The sequence below is a fragment of the Syngnathus typhle genome, linkage group LG11 (genome assembly GCF_033458585.1).
Source record: "Syngnathus typhle isolate RoL2023-S1 ecotype Sweden linkage group LG11, RoL_Styp_1.0, whole genome shotgun sequence".
In the NCBI taxonomy this organism is placed as follows: domain Eukaryota; kingdom Metazoa; phylum Chordata; class Actinopteri; order Syngnathiformes; family Syngnathidae; genus Syngnathus; species Syngnathus typhle.
In genome coordinates, this window is record NC_083748.1 from 11,016,831 (window position 1) to 11,039,417 (window position 22,587).

The following is a 22,587-nucleotide window of genomic DNA, read 5'->3' on the forward strand; positions in this document are numbered from 1 at the left end:
ATGTCAGAAGAAATCCAGAGAATTTGGATTAACTGAACCATGTACCAGCTCTTTAGGCCTCATGTTGTACAGGATCCTTTCGGCATTCTCGCTATCGTGACGACTCTCCATAATGGCGAGAAGAAGCTTGGAGGCGTTATTCTGTGGGGGGGGGGGATATACACCAAGAGTCGATTGAAAATCACTGGAGTGGCTGGACGGGCTGAAAAATCAGACGATGAAATGAACTATGACTTACTTTCAGTTCCAACACCAAGTCCATCCTCTTCTTGCCAAGTGGATTGATGTCGTTGAGGATAAGCGCTATGATAATGTCAATGCCATTGCATTCGTGCGTCGCAATGCAGTTCTACAGGACAAACGAGGAGAGATACGTGCAGCAACTCAGTTAAAATTGAAATGTATCAGTTCACATGTGGAACAACCAATTATTTTGGGCTTTTCCCCACATATGAGCTTTGCTATTTCATAGCATAATTATGAGGGGGTCATGCATGCAGAAGTCTTGAGAAAATGTAAGAACAATATTTAGGGAGATTCCTGCTTCTCATCCGAGTGTGCATTGACAAGATTATGAAATTGGCGAATCACATCTAGCTCGGGAAAAAAAGAAGCACATGCCTGTGGATCTGCTGTGTAGAAATATAGCTGAAGACGGCTTAAGCAGCACTCGAGGGCACTTTCTTTCATGACTGATAGGCATGTCAATTTGGAGATCACACACCCCGGTCATGCGCTGAGGAGGAGGCTGACATTTCTTGACTGCAGGTCAAATTTGCTGAAGGCCGTCTTTGTGCTGCCTTGTTTATTTGGGCATGTCACTAGTCGTAAACATCACGCCGGAATAGGGCTATTGGTTGATCTCACTTCCGTTTCGATTAACAAATAACTTCTTCTCACTTTGTACTCCCTTGAAAGCACTCTTAGGAAAGTGAAAAGGAGTCCAAACTAAACTACGCGGTGTGGATCACCTGGTTCTCATGACAGGGACCTTGACAGTATTCAGTGAGGCTCTCCACTGTCTGGTTGATGAGTCCCACATTCTTCTCGTTGATGTACAGTCCGAGCAGCCCCAGACCCCCCGTGGTGCTGCCGCAAATACAGTCCAGGAATTGAAGTGTCTCGCAAACCAGGTTGTAGTTGTTCTTGTTATTTTGATTGCGTAGGAAGTTCTGGAGGAGATGAAGGGAATAAAACCACGAGAGCGTCAGACTGTATCATAGCTTGGAGATCACCGTTTATTTTGTTCTGAGCTTTCCTTTGACCAATTGTACCTCCAAGATGGCTACAGGATCTTAAATCCCTAAACAATGTGCAATTGTAGTCATAGCAACAGATACAGTTATTCTTTAAAGGTAGCTTATACAGCTATTAAAATTCTTGCCAAAATAAAATGGCGTAAATGTTTTTTTTAGTTTGGTGCAGAATCAATGCATGAAGGAAGTGTGGCTCACTTGAGCTAAACAACAACATCCAGCTCATAGTGAAACCAGACTGAGACCGACCAGACATGGAAACAGCTGCAATAAGTTCTGCAACCGGTGCCTATTTTCATCAGTTTCATTTCTACTCAACTGAGTGTGCAGATTTAAAAAAAAAAAAAGGCTTGAAAGTTTAATTATGTGAAATGTCATTGCACTTGTGTGTGTTTGACAGACCTGCAGATCTCTGTTGTGATTTTCACACAGCAGTTGCATGAGGCGCAAAATGGGCTGCATGATGGTGATGATGACACTCATCTCGCCGTCCTCCTGGCCCTTATCGGCGGTTGCTAGGGAGGAGCTGTCGGCTGCTGCTTGGTGCTCTTCAGCTTCAACCTCACGACGGTATGTTGTGAAGGCCTTCTTGGTGACAGCTGAGGCTTCCACCAGCTGCTCCTTCACCTCTTCTGTAACCGCAGCCACCAGCGCCACGTCCTTAACTAACCACAACAGTCAAACGGGAAATCATTTTCATTCACGCATTATTTTATGATTTTGCGGCCGCTCACCTTTGTTGCGCGCTGGCGTGTCTTTGTCGGGAGGCTCCTCATCTTTCTTCTTGTTGCCCAAGTCACTGGTGTTCACAGTCACCGTGGCCTTGATTTCCTGCTGGGCCAGCTTCATGCGTTCATTGAACACCTTGAAGAATTTCTCGGACTTGTTATCGCCTGTCAAACGCTGATAGAATGAGCGCTGTGTGGGGGAAAAAAATGAACAAAACGTGTTTGTGGGCAAAATAAATTGCTCAGGAAAAAACAAAATGTTTTTGCGTTCAACAGCCTTTTCAGAATGAGAGTTAATTTTTGAGCTCTAATTCATGTTAAGGGTCACCAATTTGACACATAAATAACAAATTTAAGATAAAGTCCCTATTTCTCATTTTTAAAGAAATATTAAATCTCCGCTGAAGAAAAAAAACCTCTCAAACTTGCACATGCTGCACACGTGGTCACATGCTTGCACACAGTCGTGCAGAAGCCAACATTAACAGGATTTTGTGTGCGCGTGTGTTTGTGTGCGTGTGTGTGTGCATGTGATTCCAAACCACAGACCACGTAAGCAATGTGGACAATAATTATGCAACCTTTCCAACAAGGCCAACATTTGCCATTTGTTATTCACAGATTTGAGGTGAGGCGGGACAAGTTTCGTTGAATCGCTGTCAATACAAAGGAGCGTCACCTGTTGCTTTTCTTTACCGGCTTCATATGTTCTGTCCTATTTTCTTCTCAACAATCCCTCCTTACATAAGAAGAGTAATCAGCTGAGTGGTGTCAGTGAAGGCACACTGCCGCCGCCTCAGAGCTAACACTGTTACATCAGCTCCCGCAAGCTGATTAGTGAGGGGAGGAGAACCTGAACTCCAACCTGCCCTACTTTTTTGTGCTACAATTGTACAAAGCCGTCGGTGTCGTTTTGCAAATCTGTGTGTAAGACTGGTGGCAAGCTTTGTAGTCGTCGCGTGCATACACCAGATATACTCGAGAAGCAGTGTGCAGTCATCTGATTGATCTCAAGTACTAAGAATTGAAGAACGTTTAACACATTATGTGAATCTGTTCTTTTCAAGACAAGTGATTAGATTAGGAGTCATACGTCTCACGCAAGCCGGCCTACTTGTCCGGACACTCGATAGCTTTGCCGGATTGTTGGCTCGCAAGACCAACGCGTTACATGAACCTCACGACAGTAGCGATGAGTATTTTCCGGAAAAGCGATCCGATCAATAAATCCTCACGCAAAGTATTGTATCTTGAGACGTATGTGCATGCTTAAACCAGACAAGAAAGCTGAACTGCTATCTCACAGCCTGTGGCAAGATCAGAACCTTGTTACATAAAGTGTGTTATGCCACAAGCTCCTTGCAAACCCAACATCTGGTTGACAAAAAAACGACAAACAAATTTTCTCAGCATCCCAAGCCGACAAGTAAGTGCAAAGATAAGCAAAAATAAATAAAAATAATAAAACTTGACAGCTGGTATATTAATAACACTGAAGACAAGAATTTCACTTAGCTGAGGCTTTCCTCAAAGCGAGGTGACTGTGAGGGTGGTAAATCATACTAAGAAGCCCGAGGGGAGCCACAAAAAGCCTATTGAGTAAGAGGGTGGCACCTGTTTTCTCGTGTGACAGGATCTGAGGTCATGAAGACAGCGTTGTGAGGATGGCGCAGCGGAGCGTCTACATTTCTTCCCTTATGTAACAACACTCACGGCCACACACCCTGCCTGGATTGTTTTGATCCCTTCGGCTTCCGAGCATATCCCGCCAACCCGTGTGCATGTGTTGGCGGAAAAGTGGAAAAACGATTTGGTGAGTGCTTTGATGGGACTTTGGATCTGCAGCGTGTCGACACCTCAAGACTCACTAAAACGATAATAACACCACTGCGGGTTGAAATGTTCATGTATTAATTTGCAAGAGGGAAATCATGAAGAATTAAAGAGGGAGTTTGCAATTTGCAGTGAGCCTGCATTCAAATCGTGCTAGCAAAACTGGAAACTTCAATTTTGAATGTACTGTACTGCATACCGTACTTGCCATAAATAATTATCCAAGAGGGACGTGTTGGGACATTGGGCAAAAGGTCAGCCATAATGAGGCGGGCCTAATTTGTTTTTGTGCTTCTTAACGCATTTTTATGCCGCTTGAGCAAATGCGGCAAACACCCTGTGACTAAAGAGTGTCTCTGGGTCCATCGCTCTGTTCTTTCAAAGCAAAAAATCAGTTTTCATGAAGCCAAGAGCAAATTAAGTGCCTCCAAGGCATGTTTTTGTCCTGCTTTGGACAACAAAAAGCCCTCTGTCCTAAAAAGAGGCGAGGCAACCCTTGGTTATGTAAGAAATAGAAATGTGACGCATCTGTTGATGTATTGCAAATTCACGCCACGCTCCGACATACTTGTCAAGCGTGAAACAATAGCATCTAAAAGTTGAAACATTCACCGCCACCTTCGACCGAAAGCAGCAAAATGCACGTCGGGGGCAGGCTTACAGTCGATGACAGTGAGCCCCTTTGTGCTCTGACCTCAGTGCACAGTCAACAAGTCAAATGAGTTCATCTGCTCTCAGGGAGGCTGACGGGAGGGTCTCGGCTTCCGAGAGCTCCTGAAATCTCTCGAGGCCTCAGACAGGCCGGGGTTGTTGCAAAGCGTGACCCATTTAAAAGTCCATTTGAAATGTTGGGAGACCAGAGCGTCATCCCGCCAGGGCAGGCAGAAGCTTATGTAACACGAGTCATGTGAGTGTTTTTGTGTACTCTGACCAGTCGGGGATTGTCAGGTAATGCTACGACGCGGAGGGAAGCGAGCATATTATGCAACACAAAAGAGCACGGCGGCTCGAGTGCATATTCTCCAAGAACAGCAACTACAGTACTTTCAATCTTTACTTTACAAATACTTTTCGTCCTCCGATGCTTACCTGGATGACCGTGTTTCCACCTTCCAGTAGGGCGATGGCCAACAGTATGCTTTCTTGGAAAATGCGATCACTGGTGGCATTCATGATGAGGTCAATCACCAGATCAGAAGCTCCCTCTTTATCCAGGTGGCACTGGACCTCTGCCAAACTCAGTTCCCCTCGCCCTCCAACCCCGGAGCTGACAACTAGTCACAAAAAAAAGAAAAACAGATGAGAATCACTCATTGGGTATTTTAGACAAAGTCTACACTAAAATGCTGTTAAAATAGTGATTTATTTAATACAGGTAGTTTCGAGGTTTCACCCTATAATAGATTTCCAATATATTCTGCAAACTACCACATCCTCATCCACTTAACTTAGAAGATGCATAACATCAAATTGTATATAAAAAACACACAATTGCGTAATTTTCACCAAAACGCACAACATCTAAACACCCGTCTACCTGTAAGAGGCTTCCCCTGTGAACCAGTGGAAAGTGGAGCGTTGCTGAAGGGCGTGTGACTATCTCTCCTCGGCCCAGATTTGACATTTCCATAGTATCGGTTGACCAGGATCTGCCGCAATACTTCTCCCTATCAGGACAAGAAACGGAATTGTAATTTCCTTTGTTTGATTATTACCATAATTGTGTATCACATGTTCAAGGAGTATGCAACCTAAAAACTGCTGGGTTAAAAATTGGACCGACCCAAGAAGTTGGGTCAATTTGATATCATAATTCACATACATGTGTGGCAGGAAGGTGAGTGAGTGCCATGCTGTGGTCGGTCATGTGACTGAGGGCTCACAAAGTTAGTCATTTGTTAGCAGTTAGATGGAGCCCTGAAGCGGAGCGAACTAAGTACCTACCCTCCTCTGATCCTCCAGTTGCTTCTGAGGCTGGTTGGGGTCAAGCTCCTTTTAAGGGTGAGTTGAGTTAGCGGAAAGCAGTCAAAGAAGTGAAAGGGTTGGTATTTGTTAATACGGTGCATATTAGATTGACATGCGTGCAGAGCATTAAGTGCAGATTACATCATGCAGGAGGTAAGCTAGGGTGGTTTCATATTCAACGTACAAATTGATTTTCAAACACACCGACGTCTTGGGGAAATGATTAGAATGCTCGATTCCAACTAAAACATAAAGCCATTTTCTCACCCTTGATCAAAAAAAAAAAAAAAAAGCCATTGTCAGCATTTCTACAATCTGTCATGTTGTGAACTCCTTCATGGCTAGAATTTTTTTAGCTCAAGTTCTGGTGCCAGTGAGGGAGACACAAACCACTGCAACAAGGGGGACGCAAGCTAGTGACACACACAGTCAACAAACACACACACAATATCTAATTCCTTCACACACAAGGCTTACTGACACAAACTGTGGATTTAGAGAAAAGCTGAATGAATGTATGGAAAGTGTACGGGGAATCCAAATGACGTTACGATTTTCAAAAGGGAAGCCAAAATTTGGTGCCAGCCCAGTATGGATCATAAACGCACCTCATCGGGGACTTCGGGTTCAGGTGGAGGTGCCAGCTGATAAGGAATAAAAGGATGATGTTAGTCAAGGTTTGAAGATGATCAGTTAGTGGTGGTGCTACATGGCAAGTCACTTATGGCAACGCTTCAAAAATGCAGCAAAATATTGCTTTCTTCAGCATCACACAAAGCTTTCACACGACAAACAACACATTAGGCATGCACGTGACAAAACAAGATACATGTATTGAATTATATGTCATCTCGGGCAGGGGTCCTCAACCTCAACAGTGGATCGTCAGCAGGCCTCAGGCTATTTAGTAGCGGGCCATAACTAGCGTTAATTTTTTTTTGCTGAATGGCAGAGGGGATGGGGCCTGAGAAACCATGTGGTTGCAGCCACAACTCACAGGGCACCCAGAATCAATCGGCAGTTATAAACAGGGTGTCCACACTTACGCAAACAAGTAATCAACAAGTGATCAAGTGATTTACATCATTCTTGCCAAGTGGAAGGGGTGTGTGTAGACTTTCTCTATACATTCTGTACTCGTCCTAGAAGAGCCGGACATCTCTTTTTGGAGATTGCCATACTTGCGTTTAATTGTAAACATTATCAGACAACTTTCTATGTTGTTAGTGTAAGTTGCCACATCATTGAGGAGTTTACATTCCAGGAAAGAGAAAAAAAAAAAAAGGGGGGGGGGGCGTGTTGGCTCTTATGCAACAGCTTCCTGAAGCTGGCCTGAGCCCAAGAATCGTAGTATTTGTTTTAAGGAAACCGGGACAGTGCTTAAGAATCTGCACCACCCCCTATGGAGTGTGGAAAAAAATAACAGCCTCTCGACTTCACCCTCTCTGGCAGTCAGACAGGATGAATGAGGACAAGCCGAGTTTGTCTGAGGTTGCTTGGCAGGGGGGGGAAAAAAAAGCAGACGGAAGTGAAGGGAAAATAAAAAGCGTAGCGAGGCAAGAATGCGTGAGTGGACGGTTCATTTGCATGGCACAATCACTCAAATGTGGACGGACAAGAATGAAGACATTTTGAAGACCAACAATCAAAATAGTAGCCCAAGTGCATACAAAGTCGTTTCGGGGGAGGAAACGGACAGCGAGCGGGCCGACAGAATCCAACGCATGTGCACGTGAGGGAAGCATGAGCACATGGGAGTGAATGATCTAATCGGGTTTGATTGCGAGAGTGCCAGCGTTTTCACGTGTTGTTTTTCCTTCTCTGGCATTTGATCAACTTTCTATTTCTGGAAGAATGAGATCACAAGAAAGAGCGAAGGGGGCATTGTGGTGCGTCACACAGAGGCATAAAGGGCTCGTGTGTTTCCTCCTCGGGAGGTTTGTTTTGCTTGTCGGCTTTGAGAGCAATGTAAAAACATGTCACTGAAAGGAAGACAAGTGTTTCCGACAAAACCCACATTCAAGGTTTGGGCAAATAAAATATACGCATATCGACTTGCCTGACGTCAAGCACATCCAAACTATGCATCTAGGGCCTAGATTCTCGGCTTAGTCCCATTTTGATATTAGTCAGCTATGACAAATGTGAAAGGGCGCAGTCACACCCAGCATTCGACTGACACCTCCTCACAAAAACAACCAAAAAGGGGAACCTTTCACTTCCTTCTGAGTGCTTGTCATCTCATGACTGCTAAATATTCTCAAAAGAATAGAACCAAGGGATGTTTGATTTTTCACTTTTTCTCAGACCGATACCAGTACGAGTACTCAACTTGTTAGGGGTCACCGATAACTGATATCAAATACCAATACCACTACAATTTCCCCCTCCCCCAAAAAAACACAAAAATCCAGTACACAGCCAAGGTAATATTTCCAAAGTGAAAAAGAATAAATGTCTACGGAAGACCGACGCACTCAAGCGTAATGCGTACGAAAAGCTATGCAAACTAGATGCTCGATTTGTAGACACTCGATTTCAAAAAGACAAATTAAAGGAACTAGTGCTGACCAAATACTCTGGGCACGTCCAGGACGTTCAGAATTTTTTCTTTTGACACTTTGAATGTGTCTGGGGTCAACAACAAAAAACTAGGATTTAAAAGCACGTGATGCACCCGGAGTATTTAAAGTGTTCAGCTGGGATGGGATGGACAAAGTTGTGGTCAAAGCTCACAAATAGACGCTAGTAAGCATGTTTCTACTGTTAGTGGGACTGGGTATGCGTTATTAGTTCAAATAAAAACAATCAACCTCAGCCACATCCATTTCATCATCAAAGGCAATCAGCTGGAAGAAAAAAACAAAAGTATAAGGGCCAGAATTAGTACGGCACCATTAGTGTGTTAAGCGCAGTCAACTACACACACGAATAAAACATGCAATGTTAGTACATGCTGTTAAGAGTTTGCAACTTGATTGATCATTCAAAGGTAGAAGGTGATCTTCTGGGTGTTAACTGTGTGTGCTCATTTGGTGAAACCTTGAGGGTGGTACCTTCTCTCCGTAGCCACGGTCCTTTGTCATCATCTCTCTGAGAGTCTGCAGTACTTTGATACACAGACGCTCCTCGTTCTCCTCCAGCAACTGCTTGGTGTGTTTAATGAGTCTGGTATGCAGTACACGGAGGAAAAATAGCGGTTACATGTCATCTTCGGTTACTAAACTGATCACGGAGGTTGTTGATTGAATTTATGAAACTAGATTTGATAGACTTGGCTTCCTTTCCCGAAATAATCAAAGGGCATGAGAGTTCAGAATTTAAAATTGTCACTCGAAGGGTCTCTCTGTGAAACCAAGTGTTCGGCTAATCCAACATCGACCCCACGTGCCCCCGCCACTTTGTCTCTAATCCAGTCTGAGCTCGTATCAAGCGCGACACCGCAGCCAAGTGGGCCTATCATGTGAGAACTGGTTCCAAGCATATTGCTTGACACGCACTCAGGACCTGCAAGGCCTGCATTCAAAAAGAAGAGAAGCACCATCTCGAATAGAAAGAAACACCATCGTTTCATACTTGGATATGAATCCTCCACTTTCACATTTCTTGCGAGCTTCCGTGTTCTCAGGGAAGAGCAACTCGGGACGATGCAGGACATCCACAAGCACCGAGAGCTCGGCTTGGACCAGCGGCCGGAGACGGTCCTCCAGAGCGGAAACAATGTCCTGCACATCGATATAACCAGAACCAGAACAGTGGTGTGATCATTCTGCCACATTGTTGATCTGAATTAGTTCAACTAATAGATTTGTGACCGCGCTTGGTTAAGAACTCAAGACTATTCTTATTATTTTTCCTCGTAAGAGCCTTGCAAGCCATTTAGCTCATAGTGCTGATGCCTAAAAGTGAGTCAAGATCCTTTAAATAAACCATTTGAGTAAAAGTGGCTTATTAAGTGGGGTCCACACTTTTTTTTTAACCAATTTCCCCCCAGAAAAAGAATAAATTACCTTAGCCGTTATCTACAACTAGGTTTTTCTTAGCAGAGTTCACGTAAGATAAATAGGCGCTTCTTCTACTGTTAAGTGCTAATGTTGGTCTCTCTCGAGGGCTAGCCACGTGGCTAGCTGTGACAGGAAACAGGGATGAACTCGCTTGGACCATGGGATGTCCACTTCTATGTGCACGTTAAGCAAGGTTGAGAAATCACTGCACGCTTTGGCCCAACTGCTTGAGCTGATTTTCAGAAAGGACGTCAGAGACTCCCAACGTAAACACAGTCATGCATTACAAGAATGTGACTGCTCGGATTTTGCAAATGATTTCCCCAGAATGTGATATTTGTTGCTAACAAGGCGACGTATGCCCACCTGAAGCCTTTCGATGATGTTCCTATAGTCTTTGGAGGTTGGAATTCCAGAATCTCGCCTAGATGTGCTTTTAGCTGACAGTTTCCAGTTGAGGAGGCTCTTCTGGACAACATTATTGGACTTGACGAATAAATTATTCACTTGACTGTCCAGATCCACTGGGATGGCGATGGCTCTGCTCTTAGCTGGGTTGAAAATGAAGTAAACTTGCTATATTGGTGCATCACATCAAACCAACAATATGCTGTAGATATCTTACCAACATCTGAGAGGACTTTAATGCAAGCCTCCACTGCAGCTTTCTGCACAGGGTTAAGCCAGTTACAGTGGAACACTCGGAAAACCCCCTGCAGCAGTTGTACAAACACGGGCTGTCGAGTCTGGGAAGAAAAAAAAAAAAACACTATCATAAATTTGGGTTTAACGTGAACTGTAAAAGAAGAAGAAGAGAAACATGACTAGTCTATTGGAGTGGATTCCCTGGCTCCAGAGATTTAGTACGCCAGCTGTTTGGGGCAGTTTGCACATGACAGCAGCTGGTTGCTACATGCCGGAAGACAAATCTATCGGTCGCTCTCAGCCCTAGCGGACCATAAATACCTCAGTTATCTTTCCCAGGATGGCAGCCTGCAAAAGAGGGTGGTGATATCATCGATACATCTTGAAACAATTGGGCTTGTGTTAAAGTAAAAAAATAAATAAAAATCTACTGAATGTGATGGAGAGATTTCGCTGGGGAATTCAACTGCAGGTGACGAACAAATCATAAAGTTACAAACTATTTGACCCGTCAAGCACTACAACTTCAGAGTGACCATTTCAAGTCATTGCATCATCTCCAGCCAGTTCCAGCAAGACCTTGTGCAAGACACTCGCGCATTTGGGAACAGCAAAGTCAATATGCTGACGAGGTCACGACAAAACCGCAGAGTGGAGATGGACTCGCTACATCTTCCTCCACAATTCCTCAAATCACATGCACAAAACTTTGGGATAGGTTGGAAAACTACTGACGGGGAGGATTATTATTACTTACATACAGATTGCGAGCCATCTAAGCACAGAGAGGAATTCCATATTTTATGTTGATATCAAAATCATGATCTTAATCAAATGGGCTCTGTAACTTTATAAATAATCAAGTTCTGTTGCAAAAAGTTATTTGTTGTGTGTGACTAACATTGTTGTTATAATGGTCAATCATGAATTTATTTCACTTTGTTACAACTCAAATTGGAGTTTCAGCTCCGGTTTGTTCGCGTTGAATTTTACCTGCAGGCTTGTGCTCTGATCAGAAAAAGGAGAGCTGAAGAAACACGTGACGATGCTCATGACTGTCTCGGTTACGTAACACTCCAGCATGGTGTCTGCGTGCTTCCTGTCGCTGGTGTTGTTGCACACCTAGATATAAACAAACACGTGCGGTGGGTACACAGCCACTGTATCGTACCTCTCGTTTATGGGTGACAGTGGGGCCTCTTTTTTCCCCAACTGCAGCTGTGCTTACCCGGCAAATGTCCACCAGGAAGTTTTCAAACAGCTTCCACATGTGGTTGGATGTATAAATCTCCTTCATTTCTACTTCGGTGTCGACGTAGCAGTGGTTCAGGAAGTTGATGTAGGCGATCTTGACCTACATGTGAAAAGCTTGTTTTTATTTGAGAAGGGCGGGCAGGTGGGGGGGGGGGTGTTTTATCTGACCTCAGGAATACAGTCTTCATGCGTGACGACCCGCACGATGTCATCCAGGGGTAGCAGGGAGTTGCATTTGATCTCGGTGTAGACGTTTTTGCCTTCCGTGCAGACAGCGAGCAGCTCCACCAGGTGAATGTGGTACATCAACTGGCTGTTCTCGTCCATACGGTCCCGCTCTGAGCGCATCATTTGAATTAATGTTTGAAAAGATGCGCGGTCGTTGTAGAAGACCAGCACGTCCTCTCCTGAGTTTACAAGCTGAAGGTGTGAGAGTCACAACCAACGGTTGAAACCACCACTACGGGAACATTTGAAGACTTTGAACAAAAAGAGGAAAACTCAAACCTCAGCCATGACCACGTCTTGGCACTTTTTGATGAACTTGTTCTCAGCCTTCACAATAGTTTGAAGGAACTTGAGGTACTGGACGTGTCGACCGTGCGTCTCGGCGCAGTGGACAAAGTGTTGAACCACGCGCTCGTTGATCTCGCTGCAGAGTTGGAAGTTATTCATGAAAATATGCTGCATGGTGATGGCCTCGAGAATCTGAAAGAGTAAAAATAGCACTCGGGACAATTTCCAATTAGGCCTCCAGCCACTAATGACTGGAATCAGATTTTGGTGTGTCTCACCCCCGGGTTAAGAAAAAGGCTGATATGCTTGTGAAGAAGAGCTTGGTTTTGCTGGTTGCCTGCACAGAAATTCTGCAGAAACTCGTGAGCCAGTTTCATGATTTCCTGCATGCGAACATCCTCGCCCTGTTGTAAAAAAGAAAAAAAACACAATCTCCTTTTTGTTTCTGTTGACATGCATTTTAGTGTAAGCTCACAAGCGCAACAGGACCTTTTCGTAGGGGATCTGTAAAAGCTCCAGCACCACACTGTGTGCTCCCATGTTTCTCAACAGCCTCTGCTGCTGTTTCTTAGTCTTCTTCCCTGAGCTGCCCTCCTGGACGCAAAGCATACTGAGACGCAGCAGAATCTGGACGCACGTAGAGAAAAACATTCAATGGCAAAGAAGACATTAAAAAAAAAAAAGAACATGCTAATTGATGATACCTCTTTGACAACCCTGTAGTTGTAGTTGCTGGTGCTTTCTGTGCTGTTTTTGTCAGAACTTAGACAGTCCCCCTATGAAACAATCAATTACTAATCAATTCTACGTCATGTTAAATTGTAAGAACTAAGTGCGTTACTTTCTTCTTGCTGTCTGACTCTGAGGGTCCATCTCCATCCATCCCATCTTCTCCTTGTCGTTTGTAAACCCACAGCTCGGATTTCTCCACAATGGAACGCAATTGGTCGAGGTCCGATTTGATCTGTTTGTAGTTGTCCACATCCTGCCTGGTCACGAGGAGTTGGACCTGCAGTTTAAACATCAGTGTCACCCTGAACACCAAGGCAAAAAGAAAATGGCGTCGCACCTGTTTGAATGCCATGAGAACTTCCTGTCTCTGGCTGAAGTGTCGGAAGAGCAGGTGAAGCGCTCCGGACACGAGAGGAGGGTAGTCATGCATGGTAAGGTGCAGAAGCACTCTTAGGAAGGTGCGCCCGCCGTGGTCGTCCAGGTCGAGTGGAGTGTTCTCTTCACTAAATGGCCCCCCCCCAAAAAAAAAACAAGTTCATGATCTCCACGCAATTTTGTTTCAGGCTATTGCTGGAGATTTGACAATTACCTTCCTCCAAATATTCCTTCCGCCTGCTCCTCAATATTTTCAAAGTCAAGATTTCCTGAAGAATTCACACAACAATTCTTTTGTCTTCATCTAATGTTTGAGAATGCAGTCGCACTGGGGCCAAATGAGTGCCACACTTATGCGTGCCAATCACAATCATAGTTTGAAGGTTACAACATGCCTCAGCATCTCTTAACTGTATGACCTCATTCTTGAACGATTTTCTTTTTGAAACAGAAACTGTCCCACTGAGTCTACACGGTGCCCAAGCCCACATCAGTTTGGTAGCCCACTGCGCGTGCATTCGTCACCCGGTACCCCGATTTTGAGTGAGCCTCGTGCGAGCGCGGCTTCACATACCCGGCATCTGACTGCTGACGTTATTAGTTCCGTTCTGGCTGGCAGCATTTTCTGATTGCTGGTTGTTTTCATCAAACTCTCGTTTGAAAATACAGAGTAGGCAGGAGATCCTGTAGTCTAGCCGCACGTTTAGGATGAACTGAAGGCAGAGAAAGGTCAGAGGAGGTCATGAAGGGTGTTTGTTGCGAGTTCCAACAGGAAGCAGGCTTCCGATGGCACACCTGTAGAATTTCAATGATTTTCAGCTTGGTGTCCATGACCATGATGTCTTCTCTCTCCGGTTCCGCTTGGGCTTTAACTACATCGCCCTCTGGCTGATGAGTGGGTGTGGTGTGCAGCAAACCGCCTCCTCGCAGCACGACCTGGGTCATGAGTTCCCCGACTCCGTGAATGGACTTCATCACATTACTGCCAGCTACAGAAACACAAACCTCAACCGTGACGCAAATAGTTTGCGTCGAGCGTCAGGAACGGGATACCGACCTGTGTTTTGTTCTTCCTTCTCAATCTTGTTGATGGGGTACACGGTGCTTACGTGGACACAGTCTAAAATATTCAGCAGTATCTTTGTCAGCCTTAACAGGTCACTGAAGTTGTAGAAACCAAAGTAGATGAGGTTCCTTGCTAGATTCACTACCTGTTGAAAAACAAATTGACATCGGTGGCCAGGACTGCTTCATGTTTATTATTCAAGAAGAAATACCTCAAAGGTCAGCTTGTTTTTCTCCTTGTCAGAGAAGGGAACATTTTGTGACACCACCTCTCTCAAGTAGTTTTCAACAAAATCCATAGTGAGGCAAAACCGCTCCTTGATCTCATCTCTGCTGGTTCCATCGTTGTCATAGCTGGAGGAAGAGAGAAATCAGCAGCAGCGCTTGAAGCCACATGAAATGGAATGAAATTCACTCACTCGTCAATTGTAATTTGCGAGGGGATCTCGGACCAGAGACGGGCATATTTGACAGGCGTGACCTGCTCCTGGGGATCTCGGTCCACGTGCATGTGCAGCATGAGGCGACAGAAGGAAGCCCGCAAGTCATAAGGCAGATCCTCATCGGACATACAGCGAAGGATCAAATCCACGTCGAGCTGCCCGGAGATCTTATTGATGGCCAAGTACTGACGGTCCAGACACATCCGGGCAAAAAGGTTGAGTTGGCACCTGTCCGCAAATCGGGTGGATGACGTTTGCCAGACAGCTCCAGTGTGTGTGTTTTTTTTTTTAAATGACTCACAATCTTTTCACAAAGTAAACAAAGCAATGTGTAGGTTGACACGTTCACTTACCTGTAATAACTGACCACCTCATGGTCCTCCTTCTGACCCTCCTTTGCATCCTGGGCCAACTCTCGCACGCTCTTACTTCGTATATCCTTGAAATTGTCTTTCCAAAAGAGCCACACCTCCTCTTCATCTTCAGCCTCGATTGGATTTGGACCATTTGTCACGACTTCGACCTCAAACCTCGACAAAACTAACCTAATAAACAAGACTTTAGTCAATATTTGTCTTATCGCACTTGGTTTAAAAATAAAATCGGCAGGTGAACGGAAATGACGAGGCTAACTTAGTTTCGATGAGGATGTCGGCGTTGTTCAGATCGAGCACTGCATTGCAGATGAGCTCCTGCGTCACAGGGATGGATTTGTTCATGGACACGCAGAGGTCCGACAGGTAGTCCAAAAACCTAAAACGTCACAAAATAATAATAATAATAATAATAATAATAATAATAATAATACTAATAATAATAATATTTTCTACCTTGGTTCTCGATTCTTCCTCACAAGAGTGACAAACGTGTCAATCTCTGCCGCGGTGATATGTTTCTCGAGCAACTTTCGATTGTTGTGGAGCAGAGCGGTTATTGTGTCTTCCGCAAGCACGTCATAGCCAATTTGTTTCTGCATGAAGCGAAACTGCTTGGCTATATATTCCTGTGGAAAGAAGACAATATAGGTCGAGGACCACAGAATGAACGACGTCGGGTCAGAGTGAGGCAGTGGTGTTTAGCCACCTGGTTCTTTCTGTAGTCCTGCTGAGAGTGGCGTAGCACTCGGTAGCAAAGCCTGCAAATGTGTCGGAAAGGCGCGTGCCGTTGATCGCCCAGCTCTTCTAGCCGAAGCATAGGACCATCACCGCTGTCTGTGAAAGGGGCTTGAAGAAGCTTGAAGATCTATAAAAAAATTTAAAAAACAGAGACGAGTTGGATGTGAGCTTTTAAATACATTTGGAATTCTTGATGCTGAGGATTAAAACAAACCTGCTTGAGGATATTCTGCTCTCTCATGAGTTTCTGCCTTTCTCTGTTAGGTTTGTTTACCATGATCTCCAAAACATCCTGTCCGCTGTTTGGGATGTCCACCACAAAGAAGACGAGATCTTCCAGAAGCTTGGTCACAAACCTTGAAAGTGTGGATGTGGTTATATATTGAAACATAAAGTGTAGTTAGAAAACTAAACATATTTACCTTCTTTCATTCTGTGTGATGGTTCCCTTTTCCAGTTTGCCTGCAATTGAGGCCAAGACTTTACTTGCATCGTTGGCAAAGTCTAAATCCCGCACCTCTGCTGGAGGCACAGGCACGATAGCAAAAGCCTCCTTGTCTTCTTTCACTCCTGAAGTTCCAATCTGAAAACATTGAAGTTGTTTCACATCTACATCTTTTTTTTTTTTTTGCCAGCTGATAAATGACACGCTGTTTCTGGAACTCACTCTCAACATGACGGGCTTTTCCTCCTCTTTGTCAATGGGGAGGTTGGTGCTGTGGACCCACGTATTGGTACACAAGTGTTTTAGCCGCACATAGGAACTCCTACAAAGGACAACAATGGAGGAATGAAGGGTGAGAAATGTTGAATTCAAATTTCATTCATTGATTTAAAAAATGCCCATTCTCACAAAAAAAAATCCCATTTGGACTTTGGGGAATGTTCTAAAGCCGCAAGTGAATATTTTGCATATGAAGGTGGATTTATAACGTGGCAGATGTTTTTTTTTTCTAGTTTAATTTGTACCTGGGCACCATGGAGTCTCCGCCTCTCAAAGTAGTGGGGTCTAACTCAAAGATGGACGAGATTTCCATGCCATCTGGGACCGGGACAAGGGTATACATGATTTTCTCTTGAGGGGCCCGTAGACGGCCACGTAAGGCTTCATTATCTGCATCCAGCTGGATAAAGAAAAGTGTACAACTTAACAAGAGATGCCAGCCACTATTGTGAATTCAACTTGTGAAGCTTGCTGAACAAAATATTATAATCCTGAGGAATACACACGTAAACTGGTGATTCTAGTAAAAGTCTGCCCACTAGTGGAGGTTTCATGTAACATGAATCAGAAGTCAATCGATTCTGTCATAAGCTATCGTCACAAATGTGCACCCGATATTAAATAATCATTGATGCAAAGTATTTGTGTGTGTGTGTGTGCTACCTGGAAATTAAAGGGTGTGAAGTCCACCACCTAGAGCAGAAAGCAAACACACCACGTGGTTGAACACATGTAAGACCAATCAGTCATCAAATCAACTTACTGCCGATCGTTGCTCAACGCTCTCTTCCTCCAAGTCGGGGTTTACCTAGCCAACAAACCACATAGCAATTCATTATGACTACTGTTGGGGTTTACGAAGCATTTTGTGACAGGACAGTAAGAGACACACACGTCACCCACCTCTGCAGCCAAATACCAACCAGTTGCCAAATGTTTAAACCTGAACAGGCTGTTCCAGTATCCCGCACCTCCCCGACATGGGTCATGGTGGACCACCTGCCAAGATCAAAATATAAGACTTTTCCATTTCTTCGCTATCCAAACCCAAAGTCAACAACAATACGTTTCTTTCTTCAGGATTAGCTTGCAAAAAAAAAAAAAGATACTAACTTCGACTTCCCAGAGTGCCTTGCTGCTGGTGGCCGATGTGGCAGACTGGCGGCCTGTTGTTCTCAGGAACACGTATTGCTTTTTTAGGTGGTCGTCACACGTGAGGAACTTTTCTTGCTCTGCGTGGAACAAGCGAACAACATCTCCCTGCCGTTGCAAATGTATTTTAGAAGGGGTGAGCGCTGCCATATTTTTTGACAAAAAGTAAACAGCAATGTACCAACCCCTTTCAGGATGGTTTCCTTGTTGTCACTCCATTTCATGAATAAAACAACTTTCCAACTTGTGTTGCAATTCACAGAATTAACCTCGATGAAAAAGAAGACGAAAACATACACATTAAATGCCGGCAATCAAAATGTATTAGCACGCGAGTATAATCATGGCCGTATGTGGAATAGACATTGTAGATAACATGGTACCTCATTGCATCCCGGGTTATCGACGAGCTGGTGACTGCTGGCGTGTAGAGGCTGTCCAGCGTTCACGGGGTTAAGGACAACTTTATCTCCAATCACCACCTTCGGGAGTGCATTAGAGAAATTGTGTACAAAATTAGACCATACTTCTGCAATATTATATCAAATTCTGCAGTTTGTTGCGGTATCAAGTCAAAGAGAAGGCCACTGCTTTTTGCTAAGGTGTACTGGAAAGGTTTTTTTTTCCATTCAGTCAAATCTTTGGCTGCTCCAAAAATATTTTAGTGCAACATCCATGGTAAAATACATGGTAAAATAATTTCACAGACCTGGGTCTGTAAAATGAACACTAGAGGGAGTTGTTGAGACTGTTTGCAGCAGCGACTGTTTATTTCTATCTTTTTGAATATTTTATGGCCTAACGAGCCTCAAAATTATGATACACCAACGCACATTTAGAGATTGACTTAATATCTATTTGTAGTATCTTTTGGCTGCAAGTGGGCCATTATTTAAGTGAGTCCCAGACCCCCAGTCTACTCACACTGTCTCCCAGGGAGCGCAATTTGTAGAAAGGCTGAATATAGAACCAGGATCCCTCATTTCCCGCCGAGTCCAGTGTCACCCTCATGGCATTCTTTTCCAGCAGTGCAGGTAGACGCTTGTTCACTGTCAGGTATTTATTGCTTTTCAAATGCAGCAGCTTTGAAGTAAAAAAAAAAGTTCTCTGGTTACAAATGACTGTAAATACCATCAACAGCACAAAGCAGACAGTGAAAACACAACTTTGGGCATTATCTCAGGTTGTTGAGCGTACCTGAATGACATTTCCATACTGTATGACTGATCCGAGCAACTTGCGATTCTCAGACTCATTCTGCTTCTTTTCCAAGTCAGCCGCGTGCTGCATCAAAGTGAACAATTCATCATGCATCATGTACAAGAAGAGAAGCAATTCTTCAACTACTTGTGGTTATGAGAGAAGATGGTGAGGAGGGGCCTTACGTGTAGTTTGGTGAGGAGAACAGTGTCGGTGGTACTGTTGCCTCCAGGTTTTGCTGCTTTCCAGAATTGTTTCTGTGCTGAGTATCTGTTCATCGGACACAATTTGAAAAGGCAATCTGGGGACAGAGGGCATAACATGACAAAATTGCATTAGTATAAGTTCTTTGTGTGCATGAAATAAATAACAAAATCAACATTTTGTGTTCATGATTGTTTTGCTTGCATAATATGGATTTATTCATAGTCAAATCAAACGGCATCTAATGTGTGCCCTCAGTTTACCGAGTAAATCTGGGCAAAAGGACTTTTTTGCCATGTTCCACTCAGAATTAAGCAAAAAAATATATATATCCTAAACTTCAGACTTAAAGAAAGTGTTTGATGGGCCTGCAAAACCTTACCTCTGAATTTCTTGGGTGGGTTGTTGAGGTCGCCTGTGTCAGGTTGAACCACACAGCGGTCATCCACAAGCCTATGAAAACAAATCAATTGAACACACTATAGAAATAAAAAAACAAAAAAACAAATGTAACTGTAATTTCAAAAGCCAATTGTACAGACTACATCTCCAGCAGTTGAATTTTCCGTGCTACCGTCAACTAATCAATTACCGTGCTTCCCTCAAGTTTTGCTGATAAAAGAATGGCCTCCTTTAGAGTGCCTTCTATTAATAAATGCAGTCTGAGTGAATAAGAGGTTCAAGTACAGAACCTTGAGGGAATAAATGTCAAATGCTTACTTCCAAGTGTTTTAACTGCATTCGTTGTTGACTGCTCCTTCTCATTTTGAAGAGCTCATAAAGGTTAGTCTCTTAATTATAATATGACTGATGAGTGGCAGCAGTGGCCCATGAAGTTCCAGCCATTTCTCTCATTGCACCGCGGCATTGAAAGCAACACCTGACCTCATACAATTAACCTATTTCAGTCACATCCTCCACTCAACGGGGAAACCAAAGCATAACTGTGCCAGATGCAAACATTAACAACAACAACAAGAAAAAATGGCAGTCTTCTCAAAGATGGCACAGAACTAAACTATGGAACAGCAAGAAGGAGTGAGCGGCAAACACTTGGAAGATGAAGAGAGCTATTTCAAAAAGCGATGCCACACACGTTTTGACCTTGGGAGAGGACAAATGGCCTTGACATGAATCAACAATAAATAAGGCCGAGAGACTCCAGGAACAACAAGAATAAAATATGGTGTGCCAAACATTGCAGACCATTTTCTGCCAAATTTGAAATCTTATAAACTGGGCACAGATGTAATGATACACAGTTTCCCATCATATGCCTTATTTTATGTTCTATAAAAGAACAACAAGTATGCATATATGTCTTGAAGGCTTAAGGAGAACAATGTTGCCATGTAGAAAAGCACAGTACACTAGAGAGCAATGCTAATTTGCTAACCTTTGTTATGAGTCTAGAATGTTAACATACAGACTTACCCCAAGGTGCTGATGAATCCACTGGTGGAGCCCTCTGCATATAGGGAACAAATATCCCCTATATGGAGGAAACTGGACATCTTGTCCGACATGGCTCCTCACGCTTAACGGCACCTGAAAATTAACACCAAAAGTTGATCACCACAATTAAATGTTGTAGTACGGAAGAATATTTTGTCATTTGTACAGATACTGTGTGAGTGTCTCTGAGGACATGTTCATTGTTTGACTATGAATGGCACCTTTCAATGTCTGGAAGATGACTATGGTCCTGTACAAGTCAAATTTGAGAATGGCAGGCAGAAGCAATGGAAAATAATCTGATGGTGTTTCCCACTCAAATGAAAGCAGTGTAAAGCCTTTGGACGACATTGCCTAAACATGCCTCACTCCAGGCATATTGATCCCACATATTTTGTCGTTTGTAATGCACTGATTATTAAAGCAGACATATTTACACCAATAACAGCCATCGACAGTAAACAGAAAGTGACACGGATCAAAGTCTCATATTCATGATGCACACTTCTCGATTTTCCATAATAACACGATGTACTTTATGACTATCGGTGCTCCAAGGCAATAGCTCTCAAAATACAAAATAAAAATAAACAGCTTTGCCGGAGATGGAAATTAGCGTGTGGGTTTCTTCCTGTACAAGGATGCTCAAACATTACAATGAAAAAGGGACACATCATTACCTGGTCCAAATGAAGTTAAGGCAGCGAAAGGAACGGACACTAATTGGGTCAGCGCAGGATCAATTCCACCGTGCTATCCTCGGTTAAGTCCCCATGGTGGTGAAAGTGCAGGTAGGGAGAGAGTGAACGGCGTTCTTCTGACAGCTGAACGAACGTTCAGTCTCAATCGGCTTCCACTCCTCCACATGTCACTGGTGGCCCGCCCCTTTCCTGCCTATTTATACTAAAGCGCGGAATTATGGGAAATGTCGTTCATTAAAGCGACATTGCTACGACTGAAGTCCATTTCTGCTATCTTGATAAGAATCGAGGTGTGGTGAGCAATTTTTGTGCTTTGTTCAAAATAAAATTCATCCGACGCAACAATTACTTTTTTTAGCGTCAAAAGAGCATCTGTGCCATTAATCCAAGCAACACAAATAAATTCAGGAATTGTTACCTTCTTGAATAGAATAGAATAGAATAGAATAGAATAGAATAGAATAGAATAGAATAGAATAGAATAGAATAGAATAGAATAGAATAGTAGTCTATGTTGACCACATTCAAATTCAACAGCAGGCCTAAAACGGGCCACAGAGCGGTGATCCGATCTCAGTGGAGGAAATTGTCTAATGTCAGAAACAGAAACAAAGGTCACGTTTTGTAAAGGAGGCTCAAGCTGTGCATGTCAACCAATGAAAGAGCGTGAGTGAATTCAAGGCATTATCTCTGAGCAATCAAAAACACTCCCTGCCGTCTTCTTTTTCTTCTTCTTTTCATGTTTTTTTCTAAATACCATTTGGATTATTTTCAGCAGGCAAGTAAAGCTACTAAAATAATAGCCTCAATTTCGAGTGATCTGGTTTATTTGCAGCTGACCCTCTTTGCTGTAACTGGGGCACGTTCGTCTCTTCACAGAGTCACAGCGGACGATCGACTCGTAAGTAGTGAGTGGGTGAAGGTGAAGACATCTCGGACAGTTCCGAACAACATTTTTGAAATTAATATTTTACACATATGAGTTCAAAACAAACAATGATTTCACTTCCTTGTTTTGCAAGTTAAATGCTTCTCCAATCTCCTTACCTCACTCATAAGAAGTGGAATAAAACTATGAAAGCCACAAACTGCAAACTGTCACTGCAAACTCAAGCGTGCCGATGTCTTCGGTCACGATGAGTGCATCATTCGCATTCAAAAGCATCGTCAATTTCATGACTTTGCGATATCGGAGGTAGTAAGCCATCTGTCAATACAAA

General features: G+C 43.6%; 1 protein-coding gene and 1 long non-coding RNA gene across 9 annotated transcripts in view; one reads left to right on the top strand and one right to left on the bottom strand.

Moving 5' to 3' along the window:
• Window positions 1–21,520, bottom strand: part of itpr1b (inositol 1,4,5-trisphosphate receptor, type 1b) — a 31,325-nt gene extending 9,805 nt beyond the window's left edge. For 2 of the 7 annotated variants that reach the window (XM_061292274.1, XM_061292271.1), the window contains exons 1-49: window positions 21,347–21,520; window positions 20,646–20,759; window positions 19,594–19,664; window positions 19,193–19,308; window positions 19,005–19,091; window positions 18,732–18,890; window positions 18,191–18,289; window positions 17,993–18,076; window positions 17,769–17,915; window positions 17,559–17,654; window positions 17,419–17,463; window positions 17,319–17,348; window positions 16,901–17,055; window positions 16,599–16,698; window positions 16,354–16,514; window positions 16,146–16,287; window positions 15,900–16,058; window positions 15,647–15,819; window positions 15,450–15,569; window positions 15,170–15,361; window positions 14,793–15,044; window positions 14,586–14,727; window positions 14,366–14,519; window positions 14,104–14,297; window positions 13,883–14,021; window positions 13,523–13,577; window positions 13,271–13,436; window positions 13,043–13,210; window positions 12,906–12,977; window positions 12,691–12,828; window positions 12,480–12,605; window positions 12,193–12,393; window positions 11,854–12,105; window positions 11,660–11,785; window positions 11,425–11,553; window positions 10,412–10,532; window positions 10,153–10,337; window positions 9,359–9,507; window positions 8,839–8,950; window positions 8,596–8,631; window positions 6,391–6,426; window positions 5,762–5,809; window positions 5,355–5,484; window positions 4,907–5,091; window positions 1,991–2,174; window positions 1,659–1,921; window positions 972–1,172; window positions 239–349; window positions 46–141 (exon numbers count right to left, since the gene is read on the bottom strand). In XM_061292274.1, coding sequence (XP_061148258.1) covers window positions 46–141; window positions 239–349; window positions 972–1,172; window positions 1,659–1,921; window positions 1,991–2,174; window positions 4,907–5,091; window positions 5,355–5,484; window positions 5,762–5,809; window positions 6,391–6,426; window positions 8,596–8,631; window positions 8,839–8,950; window positions 9,359–9,507; window positions 10,153–10,337; window positions 10,412–10,532; window positions 11,425–11,553; window positions 11,660–11,785; window positions 11,854–12,105; window positions 12,193–12,393; window positions 12,480–12,605; window positions 12,691–12,828; window positions 12,906–12,977; window positions 13,043–13,210; window positions 13,271–13,436; window positions 13,523–13,577; window positions 13,883–14,021; window positions 14,104–14,297; window positions 14,366–14,519; window positions 14,586–14,727; window positions 14,793–15,044; window positions 15,170–15,361; window positions 15,450–15,569; window positions 15,647–15,819; window positions 15,900–16,058; window positions 16,146–16,287; window positions 16,354–16,514; window positions 16,599–16,698; window positions 16,901–17,055; window positions 17,319–17,348; window positions 17,419–17,463; window positions 17,559–17,654; window positions 17,769–17,915; window positions 17,993–18,076; window positions 18,191–18,289; window positions 18,732–18,890; window positions 19,005–19,091; window positions 19,193–19,308; window positions 19,594–19,664; window positions 20,646–20,737 — 6,399 coding nt within the window. In that variant the 5' untranslated portion in view covers window positions 20,738–20,759; window positions 21,347–21,520. The remainder of the gene's footprint in view (window positions 1–45; window positions 142–238; window positions 350–971; window positions 1,173–1,658; window positions 1,922–1,990; window positions 2,175–4,906; window positions 5,092–5,354; window positions 5,485–5,761; window positions 5,810–6,390; window positions 6,427–8,595; window positions 8,632–8,838; window positions 8,951–9,358; window positions 9,508–10,152; window positions 10,338–10,411; window positions 10,533–11,424; window positions 11,554–11,659; window positions 11,786–11,853; window positions 12,106–12,192; window positions 12,394–12,479; window positions 12,606–12,690; window positions 12,829–12,905; window positions 12,978–13,042; window positions 13,211–13,270; window positions 13,437–13,522; window positions 13,578–13,882; window positions 14,022–14,103; window positions 14,298–14,365; window positions 14,520–14,585; window positions 14,728–14,792; window positions 15,045–15,169; window positions 15,362–15,449; window positions 15,570–15,646; window positions 15,820–15,899; window positions 16,059–16,145; window positions 16,288–16,353; window positions 16,515–16,598; window positions 16,699–16,900; window positions 17,056–17,318; window positions 17,349–17,418; window positions 17,464–17,558; window positions 17,655–17,768; window positions 17,916–17,992; window positions 18,077–18,190; window positions 18,290–18,731; window positions 18,891–19,004; window positions 19,092–19,192; window positions 19,309–19,593; window positions 19,665–20,645; window positions 20,760–21,346) is intronic. The other 5 variants (XM_061292278.1, XM_061292277.1, XM_061292273.1 and 2 more) reach the window with 4 other exon arrangements.
• On the top strand, window positions 3,605–17,282 carry LOC133162849 (uncharacterized). Of its 2 annotated transcripts, none has more exons than XR_009716285.1 (4): window positions 3,605–3,797; window positions 16,196–16,294; window positions 16,389–16,728; window positions 16,889–17,282. It is a non-coding gene; the product is annotated as an uncharacterized LOC133162849 (long non-coding RNA). The 2 variants fall into 2 exon arrangements; XR_009716286.1 differs by lacking the exon at window positions 3,605–3,797 and adding an exon at window positions 7,084–7,514.
• Window positions 21,521–22,587: the final 1,067 nt, after the last annotated feature.